A 23,464-nucleotide genomic window follows, 5' to 3' on the forward strand; every position below is an offset into this window, starting at 1 on the left:
CCGGGGTCCAGGTGTTCGGCGGTGCTGGTTGGTCCCTCGTAATATAATGTTTATATGTAGCATATGTCAATATATTTCCACATCTGTGCCAGTTAGAATTTAGTAGAGTCAATTATTTGTTCCCACCATCGAAGCTCCTGATGCTTGTGAAGAGCCCGGATTGCGGTTTCTCCCTGAATTGGAAGCTTTGATTTTGTTTTTTTTTGCCTCTCCTCCCATCAATTGCAAAGGCTCTTGTGTCCTTGGGTTATTTTTTGCGTCAGAAGATGGCGGATCCCACAGAGATGTTTTCCCTGTCAACCTTCCACTCTCTCTCCCCTCCGGGCTGCAGGTAAGAGCAGATTTTAAATATTTTTCAAAACGTATTCATATCCATGCGGCCGTTACTTCTGACTACTGTGCTGCATTTCAACACTAAATCTGTTATTGTTTCCTATTAATGATTAGCTAAACCCATACACAATACACCATCTGAATGTTGCGATTTAAAAAAAAATAATAATTTAATTTAATGTTAAACATAGCAATGGTTTGCCGGTAAGGCTAAAGATGCAAAGCCGTTTTGTTAGCGAATGTCTCAAGGATGAAAATATCGCAGGCCATGACTAAAGGGCAGTCAGTGCTGGGCCTGGTGGATTGTCAATGATATTTATACATGTTTTTAAAGTATAGCGGCTTGTTTCAGGGTCTGATATGCGGTTAGTGCGGCCTGTTCTGAAACTAGAATTAGAATCCCATCTTTGATGTTAACATATGATTTGTGTTATTTATTGATCTTTATTTCACAATGAAATATCATTACTCCCTTCCCCCACCACACACCCATCTCTACAACACAACTGCAAACGCACACAACTAGACACACCCATATACATATGCAAAGACAGACAAGCATTCACACGCCCAACGACATACACGCCCATACACAGGCACACACCTACACCCAACCAATATATATAACTCGCATTTATCTAATAAAAAGGAACTACTTGCATTAATACAGCACCTTTCACGACCAGCAGACATCTCAAAGTGCTTTACTTCCAGTGAAGTACTTTTGAAATGTCGTCACTGTTGCAGGTACTTAATATGGTAAAATAGCTAAAGACGTTATGAAACAAAATTTGTTGAGCCATAAATGGAGATATTATAACGAATTACCAAATGCTAGGTCAATGAAGTTGGTTTTAGGGAGCACCTTAAAACGAAAGAGGTGATAGATTAAGGGGAAATTGGGTAAACACATGAGGGAGAAAAGAATGGAAGGTTACGCAGATAGAGTTAAATGAAGATGGGTCAGAGGAGGTATATGTGAAACGTAAGCACTGATGTGGAACAGTTGGGTAAATGGCCTGTTTCTGTGCTGTACATTTTATGTAACGTCCTAAGGCCCTTCAGAGGAATGTTATCAAACTAAGTTTGACACAAACTACATAAGGAGATACTATGACAAGTGGCCAAAAGGTAATTAGGTTTTGAGGAGCATCTTAAAGGAGGAGAAAGAGGTAGAAAGGCAGATGAAAGGTTTAGGGAGGAAATTCTAGCATTTAGGACCTAGACAGCTGAAGGCATAGCCATCAATGGTGGTGTGACTAAAGTCAGAAATACTCGTGGTCAGTTTGGAGAAGTGCAAAGATCTCAGAGGAATGTAGGGCTGGAAGAACCTACAAAGATAGAGAGGGGTGAGATCATGGAGGGATTTGAAAACAAGGATGAGAAGATTAAAATGGTGTTGCTGGACTGGGAGCCAGTGAAGGTGAGGAAACACAGGGTGATGGGTGAATAAAAATTGGTGAGTTGGGATACATGCAGCAGATTTTTGATGAGCTCAAGTTTATGTGGGTGTAAGGTGGGCATCCAGCCAGGAGAGTATTAGATTAGTCAGGACAAGAGGTTACATAGTCGTAGATGAGTATTTCAGATCAGCTGAGCTGAGGCAGGTATTAATGATGGATGATATTAGGGAAATAAAACTAGACAGCCTTAGTAATGGAAATTGGCTGAGGTGTAGGCTGAGTGCATCTCGCCGGCAGAAATTTTGTAACTAATTAGGTCTCCAGCCACCGGGGCGATTACAGACACCTGACTGTAAGAACATTTGCCTTTTAGAGAGGGTTCAGTGAAGTTTACTAGATTGATTCCTAAGATGAAAGGATTATCCTATGAGGAGAGATTGGGCAGTCTAGACCTATATTCTCTAGAGTTAGAAAAATGAGAGCTGTTCCTATGGAAACTAATAAAATTCTCAGAGGGCTTGACCAGATAGATGTTGAAACACTCTTTCTGCTGGCTGGAGAGCTTAGAATTGAGGATCATAGTCTCAGGTTAAAGGATCAGTCATTCAGGACCCAGATGCAGAGAAATTTCTTCAATCAGGTGGTTGTAAATCTTTGGGATTCTCTATTCCAGAGGCCTGGGGATGCTCAGTATATTGAAGACTAGAATTGATAGATTTTTGGGCACTAAGGGAATCTAGGGCTATGGGATAAAGTAGATAAACAGAGTTGAGGTAAAGGTTCAGCCATGTTCTTACTGAATAGTGAAGCAAGCTCGATGGGCTGTATGGCCTACCCCTCCTAGTGCTTATATTCTTAAGCGCAGCTCAAGGTCAAATAGGACATCAGTGGTGTGAACCATCTGGTCTAGCCTCAGAGACTGGTGAGGGGAGGGATGGAATCAGTGATCAGAGAATTTTTGTTTCCATTCTTTCATGGGATGTAAGTGCACTGGCAAGACCAGAATTTATATGAACATACGAACAAAGAGCAGGAATGGGCCATTCAGCCCCTCGAGCCTGCTCCGCCATTTAATAAGGTCATGGCTGATCTGATTGTTACCTCAAATCTGCATCCCACCTACCCTCAGTAACCTACCATCCCCTTGCTTACCAAGAATCTATCTACCTTTGCCTTAAAAATATTCAAAGACTCTGCTTCCACTGCCTTTTCAGGAAGAGAGTTCCAAAGACTCACGACCCTCTGAGTGAAAAAATTCCGCCTCATCTTTCCATTTTAAATGGGCGACCCCTTATTTTTAAACAGTGGTCTTGAGTTCTAGATTCTCTCACAAGAGGAAACATCCTCTCCACATCCACCCTATCAAGACCCCTCAGGATCTTATATGTTTCAGTCAAGTTCTTTCCTCATAAGACAACCGACCCATTCCAAGTATAAGCCTGGTAAACCCTTTTCTGAACTGTTTCCAATGCACTTATATATTTCCTTAAATAAATTGACCAATACTGTACACAGTACTCCAGGTGTGGTCTCACTAGTGCACTGTATAACTGAAGCATAACCTCCCTATTTTTGTATTCAATTCCCCTTGCAATAAATAATAACATTCTATTAGCTTTCCTAATTAATTGCTGTACCTGCACTCACGCACTAAGGCAGCCAGATCCCTCTGCATCTCAGAGCTGTGAAATCTCTCACCATTTAGATAATATGTCTCTCTTTTATTCTTCCTGCCAAAATGGACAATTTCACATTTCCCACATTATACCCCATTTGTCAGATCTTTGTCCACTCACTTAACCTATCTATACATTTTTGTAGCCTCCTTCTGTCCTCTTCACAACTTACTTTCCTACCTTTCTTTCTGTCATCAGCAAATTTGGCAGCCATCCCATCCATCCCTTCACCAAGTCATTTATATAAATTGTAAATAGTTGAGGTCCCAGCACTGATCCCTGTGGCACATTACTCATTACATCTTGCCAATCTGAAAAATACCTATTTATGCCTACTCTCTGTTTCCTGTTGTCCAGCCAATCTTCTATTCGTGTCAATATTTACCCCTTATACCATGAACTTTTATTTTCTGCAATGACCTTTGACGTGGAACTTTATCAAATGCCTTCTGGAAATCTAATTGTGCTTTGGAAGATGACAGAGGGACTGAATGTTTAAGGTGGTGGATGAGATGCCAATCAAACCGGCTGCTTTGTCCTGGATGGTGTTGAGCTTTTTGCATGTTATGGGAGGTGGACTTATCCAAGCAATTGGAGAGTATTCTATCACAGTCCTGATCTGTGCCTTGTAGATGGCTTTGGAGAGTCAGGAGGTAAATTACTCACTGCTGAACTGCCAGCCTCTGACCGGCTCTTGTAGCCACAATATTTATATGGCTGATCCAGTTAATTTTATGGCCAATTGTAACCCCCAGGATATTGATGGTGGAAGATTCAGTGATGGTAATGCCATTGAATGTCAAGGAGAGATGGTTAGATTCACTCTTGTTGGAGATTGTTATTGCCTGGCACTTGTGTAGCGCAAATGTTACTTGCCACTTATCAGACCAAGCCTGAATATTGTCCAGGTCTTGCTGCATATAGACACAGACTGCTTCAATATCTGAGGAGTCACAAATGGTACTGAGCACTGTCAATGAATATGTTCACTTTTGATCTTATGATGAAAGGAAGGTCATTGATGAAGCAGCTGAAGATGGTTGGGCCTAGGACACTACCCTGAGGAACTCCTGCGGTGATGTCCTGGGACTGATGTGATTGATCTCCAGTAACCGCAGCCACCTTCCTTTGTGATAGATATGATTCCAACCAGTGGAGAATTATTCCACTGATTCCCATTGACTTCAGTTTTGCTAGGACTCCTTGATGCCACATTCAGTAAAATGCTGCCTTGATGTCAAGGACAGCCACTCTCATCTCACCTCACCTCTGGAGTTCAGCTCTTTTGTCCACGTTTGGACCAAGGCTGTAAAGTCTCCCTGGCAGAATCTAAACTGAGCATCAGTGAACAAATTATTGCTGCATTAGTGCCACTCGATAGCACTATTGACAAAACCTTCCATCACTTTGCTGATGATTGAGGGTAGATTGATGGGGTGGTAATTGACTGGATTGGATTTGACTGCTTTTGTGGGCAAGACATACCTAGGCAATTTCTCATTGTCAGATAGATACTAGTGTTATAGCTGCACTGGGACAGCTTGGCTACAGGTGTGGCTAGTTCTGGAGCACAAGTCTTCAGTACTACAGTTGGGATGTTATCTTGGCTCATAGCCTTTGCAGTATCCAGTGCCTTGAGCTGTTTCATGATATCATATGGAGTACATAAAATTAGTTGAAGACTGGCATCTGTGATGCTGGGGATGGCAGGATAAAGCCCCTGAGATGGGCCACCCACTCAGTATTTCTGGCTAAGGATTGTTGTAAATGCTTCATCTTTGCCCTTGTGCACTGATGTGCTGGGCTCCCCCATCAATGAGGATGAGGATGTTTATGAAGCCTCCTCCTCTGGTTAGTTTTGTTTAATTGTCCACCACCATTTATAACTAAATATGGCAGGACTGTAGAGATTTGATCCGATCCATTGGTTGTGGGATCACTTAGCTCTGTCTACCACATGCTGTTTCCACTGTTTGGCATGCAAGTAGTCCTGTGTTATAGCTTCACTAGGTTGGCTCCTCATTTTTAGATATGCCTGCTGCTGCTCCTGGCTTGCCCTTCTGCACTCTTCATTGAAATCCTCAGTGGAGTTTGTCACAGGGACATAATTGGTGTAAATTTCTGCTGATCCAATACTACATGTAAAACAAGAAGCATGACAAATCAGAGGCAGTGGATGTTGTCGAAAGAAGCGGTGCCAAAGTAAAACTGGGTATGGGCAGTATTCATGTGGAACCTGGCGCGTTTTTGGATGATGTCGCTGAGGGCCAGCATGTAGAGGAGAAATAGTAGGGGGCCAAGAATATATGCATGGACACCAGAGTTAACACTGCAGAAGCAGACTAAGAAGCCATTGCAGGAGATTTTATGGCAACAACTGGATAGAAAGAAATGGAGCCAGCTGGATAATGGCAGAGAATGTTGGAGGAGGGTAGTGTGGTCAGCTGTGTCAAACGTGCCATTCACACATACACAGTACTCCCATCCACCTACACCCACCTACACACATGCATACATTTACATCCAGGCACACACATAATTACACACCCATCCTTATGCGCGCACACCCATCCCTCAGATACCCCGAACTGCACATACATCCATTTACACGCACACACATACCCATCTATTTGCACATACACATCACCGTACCCACATCTCTGCATGCAAACATGTACAGACACACAGATTAATATACATATAACCCCATTCCTCTCACACATATACACATCTATACACATCTCTAACTACACACCTCTCAATCTAAGCATCATATTGCTATGTACATACACATACATGCCCATAATGATCCCCCATACATCTACATATAATATTATCAATTCATTCATATATACATACAAGCAGACACCCAGATATACATACATTCATTTATACATATACTCATTAATATGCACCACACCATACACCCATGGCAATTAGGTACACATCTATTTCCATTCTCACACACCCTCTAGAGCCCATAGAGTTCAGACACTGACAGATATCCAAACATCCAGCTATACAAAGTGGCACTTACACTGACAAACACACACCGTTACAAGTACTTCCATTTGGTAGCCTTACTAGTACATTCACTCACCTTCAATACATTACTCAGGTGTGACACTCTGGTGATTCTCAGTTCTCCTCCTGACATGCTTCCGCTTCCCTGAGATGCTCCTTGGTTTTGCTCTCAGTGCCTCCTGGGCACTGTGACAATCAATTCTGGGAACATTTACTCACTGTGCTCAGGGACCCCTAATATGGCATAAAAACAGAAATGCTGGAAACACTCAGCAAGTCAGGGAACATCTGTGGAGAGAAACAGAGTTAACATTTCAGATCGTGACCTTTCATCAGAACGGAAGAACGATAGACATGTAATAGGTTTTGAGCAAATGAAAGGCAGGAAAAGGGAGCAAGAACATAAGGGAAAGTCTGTGTTAGGGTGGAGAGCAGGAGAAATTAAATGGTAAAAGGTTTCATTGTACAAAAGCCAAAGGAAGTGGTAATGGGTCCTGATCTGGCATTCGTTTTGGATGTGGCACGTGGGAAAGAGCTCACAGAATGGAGCAGGGAATGGCGATGAGGAACACGTCAGGGACTATGCTTCAGGGAGTGCAGACTTTTACACCTGGAAGGAGACAGGACAGACAGAAGGGACTGCAGTGAGGAAGGAAATCATAAAGGCAAGGAGGCCAGCGCATAGAGGTGACACAATGGAAAGGGGGGTCTCAAAGAGCGGGTTGAAGAGAGGAAATCAGATCTAGGAGTAGAAATTGGTATGCATTTTATAACCACTCTTATGTTGGAGTCTCCCAATCAGGGAACTGCCTTTTACAGAGGGAGTCTCCCCATCAGTGATCCCTGTTGAAATAGCATGGTAGAGATTGATATGCATTGTGCCCATTGTTTGGATGTAAAACAGGCATGACCAATGCCAATTTAGCAGAGGGAGGATTTGCACCCAGTCTGTACATTTGGGTCAATGCTAAATTCACTGGGCCAACCTATTAGGCGCACTGGGGGCCGACTAAATCAGACATTAGGCCCCATATTAACATCCATAAGGGGCCTAAGGCTAGATCTTGACTGTATCCAATAATGTAAAACAAGCGATAACAAATTGGCAGCCCATTTCACTCCTCTCCCCATTTTTGTTTCTGTTGAAGTTAACAGGCTGCCACCTCGCTATCTGTTTTACACAATTGCACAGAGTTAAGATCTAGCCCTTGGCCCTTTGTATGTATTAATGAAAGGTTTAAAGCCTGTTGAAGAATCCTTCTGGGAAATTTGTTTCTGATGGATGGAGCCAACTTCACTCAGGATTCTTCAGTGCCTCCTGCGTCCACCAACTAAAAATGTGTTTATGTTAAAAATGAATTTAAAACTGCCTCTGGGGCAGGGAAAAGCAAGGTATGTCCCCCTACCCACAACTCCACAGTCCTCTTGACCATGCCCCACCCCTGCTGTCTGATCTAACTCTATTTGATATTATTTTTCCACCACTGAGGTCAAGGCACATAAAATATAAATCAGGCCTGAGACTTTATTTGGGTCTGGCCTTGGGCCTCTGGGTTCGGGCAGGTCAGATAGTATCTGATCTGTTGTACTCGTATCATTGTTGGAACGAAAAATAATCAATCGGTGACCACTTCTTAGTGATGATGTGGGCTGTCTGCATTACTGTGTCTGGTGCAGGGATACAAGAAGCTGCGGTATGTGAGTTACTGTAAGCAGCACTTACACCAGTATTGTCTTTATTTCTGTCAGCATCCTCTTCTCTAAATCCTCACATCTCCCCTGAGTGTGTTTGATGAGACACTGTAGAGGTAGCTTTACTCTCTATCTGACCTGTACTGTGCATGCCCTGGGAGTGTTTGATGGGACAATGTGGAAAGTGTACCATTCCCAGCATTGACGTGCCTCACTTCATAAAAAATACTTTGAGTGATGCAGAACCTGACATTTCAAATTTTCACTTACGTCAACAAAGTGGAAATGAAAGACTGAGTAAAACGAGAAATTGATTAATCATCATTTGCATTCAGATTGCAATATTATTATCTGTCTGTGCTTCAAAGAATTTTAAACTTCCAATCAGATTATCCATGCACAGTATTCACAGTATTCCCAGATTAGAGAGTGAAAATGATTCAATGAGCACTTGGCATGAGGAATCCTTTCAAATATTTAATCTACCATTCACAACCACCACCTCTCCCCAACCTCCACCCCCTCCCTCCCCCCACCATTAGTTTTTTGATTATCTTTTGCACAGACCAGTTTTTAACATATTGTTTACCTAGGCTGCCGGATCCATTTGTTTTTGCAGTTTCTAGACTCTCACCATTTAGAAGCTACCCTGATTTATCTTTCTTAAGCCCATGGATGACCTCACACTTCTCTTCCTTGAACTCCGTTTGCCATATTTTGCCATCTGCAAACTTGGATATGTAATTTTCCATTCCATCATCCAAGTCATTGATAAAAATGGTGAAAAGCTAAAACCCCAGTACAGATCACTGGAGAACACTACTTATTACGTTCTGCCAATCAGAGAATATTTCTTTATTGGTGATTAGAGAAGAAAACAAAATGTTGATTTATCAGTAATGAAGCCTAAAAAGTCTGGGTTTTGCGGTATGGAAGAAGGTGGATGTGCATTCAAGGGGACCAAATTTGAAGCAGACACTGGCAGTCAGTTACTTTTCAGGTGTTTCTAGGATTCTGAGGAATTCTGCCTTCTGCGTTCCGTATTCCATCCATTGAACTCTGGGCCTGCTGACTCGGAGGTATATGGAAAGCAAAAGCCCAAATGTGAAACATTGCTGGGGTAATTGATACCACAGGCTGGTTTGGACCCATTCAGTACTCATCTCTGGAGCAGCTCTGGGACCATCTTGTTTCCAATGTCGGTAGATTGACCTTGCAACTCGAGAAGCTTTCGACCAGAGAAACTTCTCGCCAGAATATCAGGAAAAAACTTCTATTCGGCTTTTAACTTCTTGCTGTAAATTAGAAGCATCCGGAAGAAGGGGGCCTCTGTCTGGACTTTACATTTTAAACATCGATGCAGGGAAGCAGAATGATAGAACCATAGAAAAGTTACAGCACAGAAGGAGGCCATTTGGCCCAAATTGTCCATGCCAGCCCGAGGACACCCAGGTGCCCTTTCTAATCCCACCTTCCTGCACCCGGCCCATAGCCCTGCAGCTTACAGCACTTAAGGTGCAGATCCAGGTACTTTTTAAAAGAGTTTATAGAGTTTCTGCCTCTACCACCAACTTGGGCAGCGAATTCCAGACACCCACTACCCTCTGCGTAAAAAAGCCCTTCCTCACGTCCCCCCTACACCTTCTGCCACTTATCTTGAATCTATGTCCCCTGGTTCTAGAATTCTCCATCAAGGGAAACAATTTTATCCTGTCCACTCTATCTATTCCCCTCATATTCCTACAGATTTTTCCTGCAATCTCCGACACACTGACTTTGTGTGCCCCACTTTATTACAATGAAAACACCTCAATTTTCAAATGTCACTTCTACCTTCAGCACTTTCCTTTTTGTTCTGAAAAAAAACTTCCTGGGAATATCCAGCCACTCTTTCTCTTCCCTGACTACCTGCCTTCCTTTCACCTTCCCACTTTTTACCCTTTGAAAGGGTGACGGAAAAAAGGTTTAGCTCCATGAACTAAGTCCTAATCATCACTATCTCTGCTACTTGTCTTACAGAATCAACCCTCTGTTCCTCCATGTGAATTCTCACTACTTTAAAGTCTTCCAAAAGAATTACTTCCCTATTGTCTCTATTTTGAACATCCGTGTCCACTGGTCAAAATTACTTTGTTTTACTCTTTCAAACTCAGTACAAGTTTTTCTGGGCTGTCTTCTCATTTTCCTAAATTCCTGCTTGTATGCTTCAGGAACCAACTCATATGCACTCAAAATAGCTTTTTCTGAAAGCGAAGCAAAAAACCTCAAGCCCTCTACCTAATAGCTTAGATTGTAATAGTACCGTCCAGTTTTTTTGTGGCCATTTCATCTGTTTAGCTAGCTTATCAGATGAAATAAAGAATGCTTCAATATCTGTTTCCTTAAACTTTGGAAGAACTTGTACAAATTTAAACATAACCCCACTGGGTTCTACTCTAGTGACAAATCCTTTCTCACCTACTGACATCTCTTTTCTAACTGTCAATATTTTCAGTTGGAATTCTCTTTCTCTTTCCTCCTTTTCTATCTTCGCAATTTCTAATTTCCTTTTAAAAACCATTTCTTTGTCCTTTGCTTCTAATTCAAGCATTTTCGATGTCATGTGTTTACGAGAAGCTCAGTTACCCAGATCCTGAGTGCAGCAGCAGGAAGGCTTGGTTTTCCTGATTGTTTTTGTTCTTCTCTGACTTTTATTCCCAAAGGCCCCTGAGTCATCCTGGGACCGCTGATTCCCAGGGCAATGGTCTCTTATACTTACAGCTGCTGCCCAGCTGGTACACTCTTGCCTCTAAGTCACAAGGTTCTGGGTTCAGGTCCCACTGTAGGGCTTGAGCACAAAAATCAAGGGTGGGATTCCGGTGCAGTACCCAAGGAGTACTGCACTGTTGGAGGTGCCATTTTTTGGGTGAGACATTAAACTGAGACCCCCATCTGCCTGCTTGTGTGGACGTAAAAGATTCCAAGGCACTATTTCAAAGAAGAGCAGGGAAGAGCTGGTGTCCAGGCCAATATTTGTCCCTTAATCACCATCACAAAAATGGATTATCTAGTAATTATAAAATTGGGGGAGGTGATGGTGCAGTGGTATTGTAATTGGACTGGTAATCCAGAGGCCCAGGGTAAAGCTCTGGGGACCTGGGTAAAATTTGAATTAATTTAAAATATGGAATTAAAAGTCTAATGATGACCATGAAACCATTGTCGATTGTCGTAAAAGCCCATCTGGTTCACTAATGTTCTTTAGGGAAGGAAATCTGCCACCCTCAGCTGGTCTGGCCTGCATGTGACTTCAGATTCGCAGTAATGTGGTTGCCTCTTAAATGTCCTCTGAAATGGCCTAGCAAGCCACTCAGTTGTATCACCCCAATGTGATAAGTCAGTAAAAAGAAATGAAACCGGACCACCCAGCGTCGACCTAGGCACAGGAAATGACAACAGCAAGCCCAGCCCTGTCGACCCTGCAAGGCCCTCCTTACTAACATCTGGGGGCTTGTGCCAAAATTGGGAGAGCTGTCTCACAGACTAATCAAACAACAGCCTGACATAGTCATCCTCACGGAATCATACTTTACAGATAATGTCCCAGACACTACTATCACTATCCCTGGGTATGTTCTGTCCCACCAGTAGGACAGACCCAGCAGAGGTGTTGGTACACTGATATGGAGTCAGGAAGGAGTTGCCCTGTGAGTCCTCAACATTGACTCAGGCACGTGTGAAGTCTCATGGCATCAGGTCAAACACAGGTGAGGAAACTTCCTGCTGATTACCACGTATCACCCTCCCTCAGCTGATGAATCAATGCTCCTCCAGGTTGAACACCACTTGGAGGCAGCACTGAGGGTGGCAAGGGGCAGAATGTATTCTGGGTGAGGAACTTCAATGTCCATCACCAAGAGTGGCTCAGTAGCACCACCACAGGCAGACCAAGCTTGCTGAGTTCTAAAGGACATAGCTACTAGACTGGGTCTGTGGCAGGTGGTGAGGGAACCAACAGGAGGAAAAAACATGCTTGACCTCATCCTCACCAACCTGCCTGTCAAAGATGCCTCTGTCCAAACAGTATTGGTAGGAGTGACCACTCCACTTTGTGGAGACAAAGTCCGGTCTTCACATTGAAAATACCCTCCATCGTGTTGTGTGGCACTATCACCGTGCTAAATGGGATAGATTTTGAACAGATCTAGCAACTCAAGACTGGGCAACTATGAGGTGCTGTGGGCCATCAGCAGCAGCAGAATTGTACTCAATCGCAATCTGTAACCGCCTGACCTGGCACATTCCCCACTCTACCATTACCACCAAACCAGGGGATCGACCCTGGTTCAAAGAAGAGTGCAGGGGGGCATGCCAGGAACAGCACCAGGCATACCTAAATATGAGATGTCAATCTGGTGAATTTACAACTCAGGATTACCTGTGTACCAATCAGCATAAGCAGCAAGTGATAGACAGAGCTAAGCAATTCCACAACCAAAGGATTAGATCGAAGCTCTGCATTCCTGCCACATCCAGTCACGAATGGTGGTGGACAATTAAACAACAGGAGGAGGAGACTCCACAAATATCCCCATCCTCAGTGATGGAGAAGCCCAGCACATCAATCCAAAAGATTAAACATTCACAACAATCTTCAGCCAGAAGTGCCGAGTGATGATCCATCTTGGCCTCCTCCGGATGTTCCCAGTGTCTCGGATGCCAGTCTTCACCCAATTTGATTTACTCCATGCGATATCAAGAAATGGCTGAAAGCACGGGATACTGCAAAGACTATGGGCCCTGATAATATTCTGGCAATAGTACTGAAGACTTATGCTCCAGAACCTACTGCGCTCCTAGCCAAGCTGTTCCAGCACAGCCACAACACAGGCACCTACCCAGAAATGTGGAAAATTGCCCAGGTATGTCCTGTACACAAAAAGCAGGACAAATCCAACCCAGCCAATTACCACTTCATTAGTCTACTCTTGATCATCAATAAAGTGATGGAAGGGGTCATCAACAGTGCTATCAAGCGGCACTCACTTAGCAATAATCTGCCCACTGATGCTTAGTTTGGGTTCCGCCAGGGTCATTCACCTTCTGATCTCATTACAACGTTGCTTCAAACATGGACAAAAGAGCTGAACTTCAGAGGTGAGGTGACAGTAACTGCCCTTGACATCAAGGCAGCGTTTGACCGATTATGGCATCAAGGAGCCCTAGCAAAACTGGAGTCAATGGGAATCGGGGAGTCATACCTGGCACAAAGGAAGATGGTTGTGGTTGTTGGAGGTCAATCATCTCAGTTCCAGGACATCACTGCAGGAGTTCCTCAGGGTAGTGTCCTAGGCCCAACCACCTTCAGCTGTTTCATCAATGATCTTCCTACATCATAAGGTCAGAAGTTAGGATGTTCGATGATTGCAAATGTTCAGCACCATTTGTGACTCCTCAGATACTGAAGCAGTCCATGTCGAAATGCAGCAAGACATGGACAATATGGGCTTGGGCTGACAAGTGAAAAATAACATATGTGCCACACAAGTGCCAGGCAATGATCGTCTCCAACAAGGGAGAATCTAACCATCTCTTGACATTCCATGGCATTATCATCACTGAGTCCCACACTACCAACATCCTGAGGGTTACTATTGACCGGAAATATCGTGGCTACAACTGCAGGTCAAAGGCTAGGAATCCTGCAACGAGTAACTCACATTCTGACTCCCCAAAGCCTGTCCACCATTTACAAGGCACAAGTCAGGAATTGATGGAATACTTTCCACTTGCCTGGATGAGTACAGCTCCAACAACAGTCAAGGAACTTGACACCATCCAGGACAAAGCAACCCACTTGATCCACACTCCATCCACAAACATGCACTCCCTACACCACCGACGAACAGTGGCAACAGTGTGTACCATTTACAAGATGCACTGAAGAAACTCACCAAGGCTCCTTAGGCAGCTGGTGTAATTTAAATTTGTTAAATAAATCTGGAATATAAAGCTAGTCTCAGTAATGGTGATCATGACAGCTATCATTGATTGATTGTTGAACCCAACTGGTTCACTAATATCCTTTAGGGAAGGAAATCTGCCACCCTTACCTGGCCTACCTGTGACTCCAGACTCACAGCAATATGGTTGACTCTTAATTGCCCTCTGAAAAGTTCAGATTCAGTTCTGATTAGATTGAGTGAAGTTCCTGATTACATTCAGTGAGGTTCATGATCACGCAAGTCACTAAATACAATCTCACTTTCCTACTCAATCCCCAAATCCTTGATAATCTCACCCTGTTTTATCCAACTCTCCTGCCCACTCCCCATATCCTTTAATAGTCTAATTCACTCTCCTGTTCACTCCTGATACTGATTAATATCCCACCTAGTCTAAGAAAACCTTAATCAGCTTTCCCCTCAATTTTCTAAACTAATGGGAATATAAAACAAGTTGATGCAAGCTGTCTTCCAAATATAAGCCTTGGATCCCAGTATTAGTCTGATGAGTCTGCTGCACTTCTCCCAAGGCCAGTATATCCTTCATGAGATGCGATGCCAGAATTGAATGCAATACTCCTGACCAAGGCAACATATAACTGAACTTTATATTCCAGTCCTCTTGGATTAAGCTGTGACTTGACCAAGGTCCTGGTTAAATTCGATATTATCTTTTTGTTTAGAATCATTGAATCCTAGAGCCCAGAAGGAAGCCATTCGGCCTGTTGTCTGGATCTTTTCCCTGCCCAGATGAAATTACATTGTTTCATAATTTGCCATGGTGAGATTTGAACTCTTGATAATCTTTTAAATGAAAACCAAATTGGAATAAATCAGGCACAGTCATAGTTTGCCATTGTGAGATTTGAACTCTTGATCTTGGGGTTACAAGCCCAGTACCATAACCACTTGGCTATCATACCAGAACTTGGCCTGTTGTCTGTGCTGGCTTTTTGAAAGAGCTATGTAATTAGTCCCATGCTCCAGCTTTTCCCCAATAACCCTGCAAATTAGTGCTCATCAAGTACCTGTTCAACTGGCCTTTGAAAGTTACTATGGAATCTGATTCCCACACACTTAGTGTATTCCAGATCTTAACAACCCTCTGAGTGAAAAAATCGACCTCTAATAATCACAATCTATGGTTATTTACCCACATTCCAGAGGAAATAGTTTCTACCTACATGTTCCAACAACAGCCCTCATAATTTTGAATATCTTCACTAGTTTTCCGCTTAGTCTTTTTTGTATGGAGAACAATCCTAGCTTCTCCAATCTCATCCTTGGTATCTTCCTGGTAAATATTCTTGCTGAGTGTGGTACTCAGATTGATAACAATATTCTAGCTGAGGCCTACCCAGCAATTTCTAATAGTTTAATATGACTTATTTATTCAGTGCCCTGATGTACAAAACAAATATCCTAAACACATTCTTATCTGCCTTGCCTACTTGCCCTATCAGCTTTTGTATTCTATTTTTCTAAGTCCAAGAATTCCAATTACCTTTTTATGGCCATATTTACCTGAGGTGTCACTTTTGTTGACCTGTGGATCTTCACACCAGTCTCTTTCCTTCCCTACTCTTTCTATTTAAGGTGTTTCTTTTTCTTTCTGTATTCTTACTTCCAAACGTGTCAATTCACATTTTTCTATCTTGAATTGTATTTACTACTTTCTGCCCATTCAGCCTCTCTGATCTCCTTTTAGTCCTTCACAATCCATGTCACAATTTGCCACCTTCAACCCGCCACCACAAATCTGATGTTTTCAGCAAAGTTCGATGTGGCTTCCATAGTTCCCAGGTACACGTTTGTAGTCAGGATTGGCTGTGATGCATCAATAGATAATTAATGACAGGCAATGATTGTCTGACCATTTTATACTCTCTTTCTCATAGACCTGCCCATGATATCAGCCTGGAGGAGTTTGACGATGAAGATTTGTCTGAAATTACTGATGACTGTGGAATTGGACTAAACTACGACTCTGATCCCTATGAGAAGGTAAGAGGAAAACATTTCATAAACAACATCCTGAAATGTATTTTTATGACTTGAATGTTGTTCCAGTTCCATACACCAAGTGACAGCAGTGATCAGAGGAATTTTCTCCAAGTGAGCACAGGAACTAGTTAATGCTGCAGTAATTGATACTGTTAAAAAGAGCTGGATACATAATTGGATGAATAGAGGAATAGAAGTTATCATGAACGACTAAGGCTGTTGAATGCTGCACGGGACAAAATGGCTGATAAATTCAGTCATGCAGCATCTGGTTTTTGAGCTTTAACTGGTCTGCAAAGCCACTTCAGGCAGGGAGGACATATTCATTTCTATCCACCAAATTGGAGGTTGCGCTGAAAGCATGAACCCACAACAGCAACATTTAAAGTGAAGAATGTGGAAGGTTTCAGGGAGAAGGCAGGAAAATGGCACTTAATGAATTGCTTATTCGGAGAGCTGGTGCAGACACAATGGGCCGAATGGCCTCCTTCTGCACTGTAATGATTCTGTGAAGGATAATTTCTGTAATTCTTGCAGGGCCATTTGTAGATTTTTCTATTGCCCCTGTGCTTCACTCGTTGATCACTGAACTCACCCAGAACAATGCAGCATTAATTGGCTAGCAAGATGCCCATTCTCCCCCTAATGCCATCATGTGATAATCCCTGCCATCACCCCCCAATCTCACCCCTCCCAGCCACCAACCCCCCAAACCCCTAATCTCACTCCTCCCAGCTACCAACCCCACAGCCCCCAATCTCACCCCTCTCAGCCACCAAACCCCTAATCTCACCCCTTTCAGCCACCAAACCCCCAACATCACTCCACTTAGCCACCAAACCCCCAATCTCACCACTCTCAGCCACCAGTCGCCCCAACCCCAAATCTCGCTCCTCCCAGCCACCAATCCCCAATCCCCCAATCTCACCCTTCTGAGCCACCAATTCCCACACCATGGGCAGAATCATGTGTTCTCACTGGTGGTGAATTTGGAGGTGGGAAGGACATGTGCTTAAGCAGACTGGTGGCGGAACCCTATCGCCTTCCCACCAGCACCCAAATTAAATTCTGGGTGGGAAGGCCCATGGCCGAACTTCCTGCTCTGCTACCAATTGAGGCCCTTAATTGGCCAATTAAGGACCACTTAAGGTCCTCATCTCACCGTCGCTGGGATTAACCTAGCTGCCGATGGGATTGTCACCATGCGACGTGCACAACAGCTGCTACCCTGTGGGCAGTTGTCAGCTCCAGGGCGTGGGAGTTGGGAGGCGTTCCTCGATCTTAGGCACTCAGTGCCTAATATAGAGACTGGACTTCGGGAGGGGGGTCCCACTGAGATCGACCCATGCCCTTGTTCCTGACACCCCTGCCTCCTCTACCCACAATCCCCAACTCATGAAACCCCTCCCCCTCCAGCACTTTACCTTTGCCCTGGGACTCCAGGGAGGTGTTCTTCCGGCAGCAGCCATGGCTGCCTCCATGGCGCTGCTGAGCGCAAGATTTGTTGGCGGCTGATTGGCTGCTGCCTGATTGGCATGTAGTTCGCTGGGCCTTCCGGAAAAGAGGCAGTGCGGGTCTCTCGCTGGTTTTCCAGCCAATGGGCGAGACCCCTGATACCTCAACAAGATTCCGCTCCCAAACTCAGCCCTCTCAGCCACCAGTCCCCAACCTCCAAAATCTTACCCCCCCACCCGTGCTAACAATCGCCTCCCCTCCCCTGCCACCGATGTTATTTTTTCCCCTATTAATCATTCCCACCATCACCGCTTAAACCCCCCACCCCCCAAACCACTGCCAGTCTCCTCACTGAGCAAGTTGTCTCTTATTCACTGCAGCACGTCAGCATCTTGGAAATGAGGCCCAAGGTCTAATATTTTAGACGTTTTGAGTTTCTCCACCATTCAGTTTCTGGGATTGTATCCTACAACCCTTACTCACCAAAAATGTGTTCAAACTTCTAACCCAATGGTTCCTGTGTTATTCCAGATTATGGGAAGGTCTGTTGTATTTGGAGTAATATGCTTTTCAATTAGGGTATAATATTAGTGAGTTTGCATCTGTTTGGTTGAGTTTCTTGAGTCCCGCTATGAGTACATTGAGTAATAATATGAGTGCCAGTGTGCATATTTTGTATAGGGTATAATGAGTGCCAGTGTGTATATATTAGATAAGGTAGATTGCTGTCTTCTCTTGGGCAGTCCCTTGGGATTGAGGATGGCTTGCATCCACTCTGGTTTGATGGGTTCTGAAATGGCTGTTAAGTCCAAAGCACAATCCGCAGACTCGGCCACATACAAGGCAGATGGTGCTTGAAGAGTCAGGTAGATGAGTTGTTTGGATGTGCTCTCTTTGACGCTTCAACTCGTTTCTGTGTGTTCCCGACAAAGTCTCTTGATGTGTCCATGCCTTCCCAAGTCAGTCTTTTCTATTTTGGTGAGTTACAGGCCAGGGACTCCCATGAGTTGGTGGGTTTGTTTGACCCCTTCAGGGATGCTTTGAGGACATCCCTAAAGCTTTTCTGCTGTCCTCCTGGGAGCTGTTGCTTTGGGAATTTGGTGTCAGGCATGCAAATGACATTCCTGCCTTTGACTGATTAACGCCCCATGAGAGAGGATGCTGTCATGGGTCAGCATCCCTAGATCTGGGGATCTTGTGAAGACACCAGTAGTGGTGCTTCTCCAGTGCTTTGAGGTGCCTGTTGTTGGTTGTCCAAGTCTTCGAAGTATATGGAAGTACAGGGATCACTGCTGCCTGGTAAACCATGATCTTACTCTTGATTTTGAGATCCAGGTCCTCAAATACTGTGTTCCTCATTTGGCTGAAGGCTGAGCTGGCACACTGGAGGCAATGATGAATTTCATTTTCTATGTCTGTCTTTATGAAGGGGAGGCTCCAAGGATACGGAAAATGGTTCACATTTTCCATGACCCCACCGTTGAGCCTATAGGAATAATGAGTTGCAGTGTCAGTATGTTAGCTACAGTATAATAAGTGCTTGATGGGCAGACAATGAATGAAATTATTGGATATTTTAAGAAGCCAGTGGTACTGACTCTCAGAATCTCAGTATGTGGCAGGTGGCCAACAATCACTTCTAAAATGGCCGTTCCGTATATTGGCAATAGGGATATTAATATTAGTATTGGAAGCAGTTTTAAGTGAAGGATATTGGAATCTGACCAATCAGGATTGCTGAATGAAATTGAAATATTGTAAGTTCATTTCAACAACAGTGGCCCACTATGTAATCAGGGAGATTAGATTTGAGTTGCTTTTTAAAAAAATGCTTGTAATTCTGTTTCTTTCTGTGGGTTTTGATGAGATTGTCTAATCAGAGCAGCTTGTGGACAGTATGTGGCAGTGGTATTGAAATGAGGCAATTACTGAACTGTTCTGCACCAGTGCTTCTCTCTCAGTTCACTCTTGACTTTGCTTCTGGACAGCTTGACTGCAACATCATTGGTGGTATTCAGATAAAAGTCAAAATGACCGAGAGCTAGAGAGGAAATACAACTCGTGATTGTGTCGACCTCAGTTCCCAGCAGGAATGCCCAGCTCCATGGTTGGGGTAACATGGGAGCCCTATTCTCTGATTATTTCTCCCGGCGACTGCAGCTTCTCACAAAATTTTCCCAACACAACAACTCAATTTAATTATAAAATGTAGAACAGAGACTGACTTGTAAAATGGGTTCTCCCAGGAAATATCCTAATTAAGCTACCGCACAGTACGGGGATCAGGAACATCTTCATTTCAGGCACCCAATGCCAACATTGAGATTGGATTATTTATAGAGTGAAGCTCCCTCTACAGTGCCCCATCAAACACCCTGAGGGTGGGTACAGCACAGATATAAAGTTCACTCCACACTGTCCCATATTTAAAACTCAGATCAAGAGTTTAACCTGCAGTAAAAAGAAATAACTCAAATTTATATAACATCTTCAGGACATCTCAAAGTCCTTTACAGGAAATGAAATACTTTTGAAATGTGACAACAGTTGTAACGTAGGAATCACAGCAGGCAATTTGTGCACAGTAGGGTCTCTCAAGCAGCAATGAAATAAATGACTAGATGACCTGTCTTAGGGATGATAAATATTGCCCAGGACATTGGAAACTCTCCCTGCTATTTTTTGAATTGTGCCATAGGATCTCTTACATCCTCCTGAGAGGGCAGACTTAATGGGCTGAATTTTGCCACAAAGACAGATGCAGTTTCAGTGAAGAGGACATTGTGTCCACAGTTGGACAAAGTGACGCCTCCATGCAAATTTTCCAGAGGCAGCTTCTCACGATGATCATCACACCAGTAGTGGTGGGCAGGCAATTAGGGCAATCAAACAGGCACTTTAGAGGACTTTTGACACAGCATAGCAATTTTGTGAGAGGCACACAGGCCCCAAGTGGCATCAGCACTTTCTGCAAGTTGATGAGGAGACTGCAGAGTGGGAAGCCCTAGACTAAAGCAGCTGAAGTTAAGTCTTTTGTATTAAACGGGGGATCAGCAAAGAGGAGCTCATGCAATGCCACTGACTTGAAGCAGAGTTCTTGGATTTGGAAAGCCGTCAGAGCGGGTGTTTTGGAGTAGGGCTCATTCTGGATCACTGTAAAATGCAAGGGTAATTTGGCAGCTGAGGTCCTACTCATTGAGGCTGCCTTTGGGCAGGTGGGACACCTACTCAGAGGCGGGATGGAGAAGTGGGGAGAAGCAGAAGCTGCAACAACAAAAGCAGTCTTCTTGTGCACAGTGAATCAGAGGTGCTTGTTGAGGGGAAAGAGGGGCCAGAAGGCACAGCATCGGGTACACTGACAAAAGGTACACTTGCTTATCATGCTTGAGCAGCAGTGCACCGACTGAACTAGATAATGGCTGAACAAAAACAAAAACAGAATTACCTGGAAAAACTCAGCAGGTCTGGCAGCATCGGGGGAGAAGAAAAGAGTTGACGTTTCGAGTCCTCATGACCCTTCGACAGAACTTGAGTTCGAGTCCAAGAAAGAGTTGAAGTATAAGCTGGTTTAAGGTGTGTGTGTGGGGGGCGGAGAGAGAGAGAGAGAGAGAGGTGGAGTGGGGGTGTGGTTGTAGGGACAAACAAGCAGTGATAGAAGCAGATCATCAAAAGATGTCAACAACAATAATACAAAAGAACACATAGGTGTTAAAGTTAAAGTTGGTAATATTATCTAAACGAATGTGCTAATTAAGAATGGATGGTAGGGCACTCAAGGTATAGCTCTAGTGGGGGTGGGGAGAGCATAAAAGATGTAAAAAAAATAAAATAAAATAAATAAATATTTTTTTTTTCTCTTTCCCTTTTTTTTTCCTTTTTCTCTTTTTATGATGGAAATAGGTGGGAAAAGGAAAATCTATATAATTTATTGGAAAAAAAAGAGAAAAGGAAGGGGGAAACAGAAAGGGGGTGGGGATGGGGGAGGGAGCTCACGACCTAAAGTTGTTGAATTCAGTATTCAGTCCGGATGGCTGTAAAGTGCCTAGTCGGAAGATGAGGTGTTGTTCCTCCAGTTTGCGTTGGGCTTCACTGGAACAATGCAGCAAGCCAAGGACAGACATGTGGGCAAGAGAGCAGGGTGGAGTGTTAAAATGGCAAGCGACAGGGAGGTTTGGGTCATTCTTGCAGACAGACCGCAGGTGTTCTGCAAAGCGGTCGCCCAGTTTACGTTTGGTCTCTCCAATGTAGAGGAGACCACATTGGGAGCAACGAATGCAGTAGACTAAGTTGGGCGAAAGGCAAGTGAAATGCTGCTTCACTTGAAAGGAGTGTTTGGGTCCTTGGACGGTGAGGAGAGAGGAAGTGAAGGGGCAGGTATTGCATCTTTTGCGTGGGCATGGGGTTGTGCCATAGGAGGGGGTTGAGGAGTAGGGGGTGATGGAGGAGTGGACCAGGGTGTCCCGGAGGAAGCGATCCCTACGGAATGCCGATAAGGGGGGTGAAGGGAAGATGTGTTTGGTGGTGGCATCATGCTGGAGTTGGTGGAAATGGCGGAGGATGATCCTTTGAATGAGGAGGCTGGTGGGGTGATAAGTGAGGACAAGGGGGACCCTATCATGTTTCTGGGAGGGAGGAGAAGGCGTGAGGGCGGATGCGCGGGAGATGGGCCGGACACGGTTGAGGGCCCTGTCAACGACCGTGGGTGGAAAACTTCGGTTAAGGAAGAAGGAAGACATGTCAGAGGAACTGTTTTTGAAGGTAGCATCATCGGAACAGATGCGACGGAAGCGAAGGAACTGAGAGAATGGGATGGAGTCCTTACAGGAAGCGGGGTGTGAGGAGCTGTAGTCGAGATAGCTGTGGGAGTCCGTGGGCTTGTAATGGATATTGGTGGACAGTCTACCACCAGAGATTGAGACAGAGAGATCAAGGAAGGGAAGGGAAGTGTCAGAGATGGACCACGTGAAAATGATGGAGGGGCGGAGATTGGAAGCAAAATTAATACATTTTTCCAAGTCCCGACGAGCGCATGAAGCGGCACCGAAGTAATCATCGATGTACCGGAGAAAGAGTTGTGGAAGGGGGCCGGAGTAGGACTGGAACAAGGAATGTTCCACATACCCCATAAAGAGACAGGCATAGCTGGAGCCCATGCGGGTACCCATAGCCACACCTTTTATTTGGAGGAAGTGAGAGGAGTTGAAGGAGAAATTGTTCAGCGTGAGAACAAGTTCAGCCAGACGAAGGAGAGTAGTGGTAGATGGGGATTGTTCGGGCCTCTGTTCGAGGAAGAAGCTAAGGGCCCTCGGACCATCCTGGTGGGGGATGGAGGTGTAGAGGGATTGGACGTCCATGGTGAAGAGGAAGCGGTTGGCGCCAGGGAACTGGTAATTGTTGATGTGACGTAAGGTGTCAGAGGAATCATGGATGTAGTTGGGAAGGGACTGGACAAGGGGAGAGAGAAGGGAGTCAAGATAACGAGAAATGAGTTCTGTGGGGCAGGAGCAAGCTGAGACGATCGGTCTACCGGGGCAGTTCTGTTTGTGGATTTTGGGTAGGAGATAGAAGCGGGCCGTCCGAGGTTGGACGACTATCAGGTTGGAAGCTGTGGGATAATGGCTGATCTGTGTGCACTCCTGGAGGAGGACCTTAAGCTGTAAGGAGCAGGTGGACAGCCACTGCCAGTAGCTATCAAGATGACAGTCACTTTGAAATTTTTAAGGATTTGATTCATTTCAGGCTTTGACTGCAGGCCTGTGTGGGATATTGCAGGCGGCCACCCGCAGCAGCGTCACTTAGATGACGATTTCCCTGTAAAAAATGAGAGGGCTTTGGCCTTCATCACATTTACCACAGATGTAGCTAGACATGCATGGAGGATTACTGGAGTTTG

The 23,464-nt window shown here is 44.4% G+C and overlaps 1 protein-coding gene across 1 annotated transcript in view; it reads left to right on the plus strand.

The window, feature by feature from the left end:
* The first annotated feature begins 266 nt into the window (after positions 1–266).
* Positions 267–23,464, plus strand: part of mapk8ip2 (mitogen-activated protein kinase 8 interacting protein 2) — a 70,977-nt gene continuing 47,779 nt past the window's right edge. Inside the window, exons 1-2 of the mRNA XM_041203124.1 lie at positions 267–331; positions 16,011–16,116. Of these exons, the coding sequence (XP_041059058.1) occupies positions 267–331; positions 16,011–16,116 (171 nt within the window). The remainder of the gene's footprint in view (positions 332–16,010; positions 16,117–23,464) is intronic.

This window comes from Carcharodon carcharias, chromosome 13, assembly GCF_017639515.1.
Source record: "Carcharodon carcharias isolate sCarCar2 chromosome 13, sCarCar2.pri, whole genome shotgun sequence".
Taxonomy (NCBI): Eukaryota; Metazoa; Chordata; class Chondrichthyes; order Lamniformes; family Lamnidae; genus Carcharodon; species Carcharodon carcharias.